At 60.5% G+C, this 2,551-nt stretch overlaps 1 protein-coding gene across 1 annotated transcript in view; it reads left to right on the top strand.

Moving 5' to 3' along the window:
• Window positions 1-976: 976 nt before the first annotated feature.
• Window positions 977-2,551, top strand: part of Khdrbs1 (KH RNA binding domain containing, signal transduction associated 1) — a 28,010-nt gene continuing 26,435 nt past the window's right edge. Inside the window, exon 1 of the mRNA XM_021200073.1 lies at window positions 977-1,631. Coding sequence (XP_021055732.1) covers window positions 1,250-1,631 — 382 coding nt within the window. The 5' untranslated portion in view covers window positions 977-1,249. The remainder of the gene's footprint in view (window positions 1,632-2,551) is intronic.

The raw sequence follows: 2,551 nt of genomic DNA, 5'->3' as shown, positions 1-2,551 counted from the left end.
GGTACGGTTAGATTGTAGGCGAAGAAAATGAAGTTTCTACCACAAGCTGGGCTTGTGCCCAGGTATGGTCACCTAGGGAGAGGGTGGGGCTTGGGTGGACGGTGACTAAAGATGAGGAGGATTAGTACAGTCAGGAATTCCAGACTGGATTTTTTTGGCGCCTTTTTGTGTTCTGAGGCCTTCTGAGTGGGCGGGGTTGGAGGGAGAGAGAGAAAATTTGGAATTTACCGGGGGTGAGTGGGTGGGGAACAAGTCGGGGACGCCAACCAAACAGGTGACAAGCAGCATTACCAGTTGACCCGGCCCCAAATGCATCTTTGAATAATTCTCTCACCAAATTTGAACCTGCTCTAATGGAAATCTTGCTGTCTGTCTTCCTGGATGCCCTACTTGGGTATGGAGGGAGCCCTTTTCTTCCGGGTCTTTGCGTCTCTGACTGACCCCTTCTGAGTTTCAGTTCTGCAACACACAGCATTCAGTCTGCTAGTCCCCATTCCTGGCTTCCCTTCCGCACACCCATCACTTATCCCTGGGTCAGCCTCCTCCCTCCCCACCTCCCCGCCCGCATCCCCATCTTCCCATCCCGTTCGCTCGCGCAGTCCTTCCCTCTCTTCCGGCCTCACTTGGCTCTAACCCTCGCGTCCCCCTCTCTCCAGAAGCGTTCCTTTCATTGCCCGGCTGGAGGGGGCGCCCCCCGAATCCAAGCCCCGGGCACCGCTCCCCCGGGGACCTCCCCAGGCTCGACCGTTGAAGGAGGCGTGGCCCACCGCAGGCCAGGTCTCCTGCCGCACACTCGGCGGGCCCGAGCCCAGACAAAGACATTCCACGGCGCCCGCCCCCTCCGCGCACTCCGCCCGGGGGAGGGGGAGGGGAGACACGTGGACCGCTAGCGCCGAGTCACGTGGAAACGAAAAAAAAAAAAAAAGAAAAGAAACGAACGAAGGCGGCGGGCGCCCGCGCAGGCGCCCTAAACTCGAAGCCGGAGCGGGGAGGCGACGTCTTCAGTCGGCGCAAGCGCCGTGGGCCCAACGGGGGGGGGGACTTTGTTCTCCGCGGAGAACCTCAAGGGCGGTGCCGGTAGGCGCCTGCGCACGCGCGCCGCCTCATTTCCGGTGCTCTCTCGCTGGGTCGCTCGGGTCGGCTTCGGTCGCGGTCGCTCCCGTTCTTCCACCCCCGCCAACCGCCGCTCGGGCCTCAGCTGCCGCCGCGTCGCTTCCTCGCTCAGTTCGCTCGCCGCCCACCATCCCCGATGCAGCGCCGGGACGACCCTGCCGCGCGCCTCACCCGGTCCTCGGGCCGCAGCTGCTGCAAGGACCCGTCAGGTGCCCACCCCTCGGTGCGTCTGACCGCGTCTCGGCCGTCGTCGCTTCCTCACCGGTCCCGGGGAGGCGGAGGTGGGCCCAGAGGAGGCGCTCGGCCCTCGCCCGCCACGCAGCCGCCGCCGCTGCTGCCTCCCTCCAACCCGGGTCCCGACGCGACGGTGGTGGGTTCGGCGCCGACCCCGCTGCTGCCCCCGTCAGCCACAGCCGCGGTCAAGATGGAGCCGGAGAATAAGTACCTGCCTGAACTCATGGCCGAGAAGGACTCGCTCGACCCGTCCTTCACTCACGCCATGCAGCTGCTGTCCGTAGGTAAGCGGTGCTCGGCGGACCTCCGGGTCTCCCGGTCCTGGCTGTGGGTGGCCGCCGCTTTGTTCTTGCTCCCGCCCCCTCGGAGCCCGGGCATCGAGAGTTGTCATCTCGACCTGGCCTTGGAGATTCTGCACCCACGGTCCCACTCCGGCTCAGGGTGTAAGGAAAGATTTCTGAGCCACGGACGAGGCCCGAGGACTCGCGATCTCCGAGCGCGGAGAGGTTGATGGATAGTACCGTGCTCCCGCCCCCTTCTCCTCCCGTAGTAGTTGCCCCGTGCGCCAAGGAGCGGCTCTTAGCAGAAATGAACCTATTTCTGCCCGCTTTCCCAAAGTGGAAACTTTCTTTTTTTTTTTTTTTTTTGGATCGCGGGTGATGGAGAGTGTCTTGACCTGGGGTGTAAGATAAAGATAGCCGGAATGCCGGTCCCGCGCGGCGCATCTGCTGAGCGGGGCGGGATTTAGCGGGAACTCGGGTTTAAGTTCATCAGAGACCGGGGCAACGAGGGAATCGGGAGCTTGAGGTTTTCTCAAGCAAAGTTTTCCATTTCGGCCTGTCGAGTAAGAATTAATGCAGACTGGGACGGTTTCTTTGTTTTATTTTAAAATGTGTTTCTGAAGTTATGCAAAAGTGGGGGAAAATCGCCCAGGAGGCTGTAGAAAGAAATGATAGCGGGAGGTAAGGGGTAGCAGGTTCTTTTGCGTGAGATGCACGAGAAATTGGTCTTTTTGTTTTAGATTTTGCTTGAGTAGAGATAAGTTTTAAGAATGGTAGCCTTTGGCCGGGCATGGTGGCGAACGCCTTTAATCCCAGCACTCGGGAGGCAGAGGCAGGCTGATTTCTGAGTTCGAGGCCAGCCTGGTCTACAGAGTGAGTTCCAGGACAGCCAGGGCTACACAGAGAAACCCTGTCTCGAAAAA

The sequence above is a fragment of the Mus pahari genome, chromosome 6 (genome assembly GCF_900095145.1).
Source record: "Mus pahari chromosome 6, PAHARI_EIJ_v1.1, whole genome shotgun sequence".
Lineage (NCBI taxonomy): Eukaryota > Metazoa > Chordata > Mammalia > Rodentia > Muridae > Mus > Mus pahari.
The sequence above is the reverse complement of the archived record's forward strand: the minus strand, read 5'-3'. Positions and strand labels throughout refer to the sequence as shown.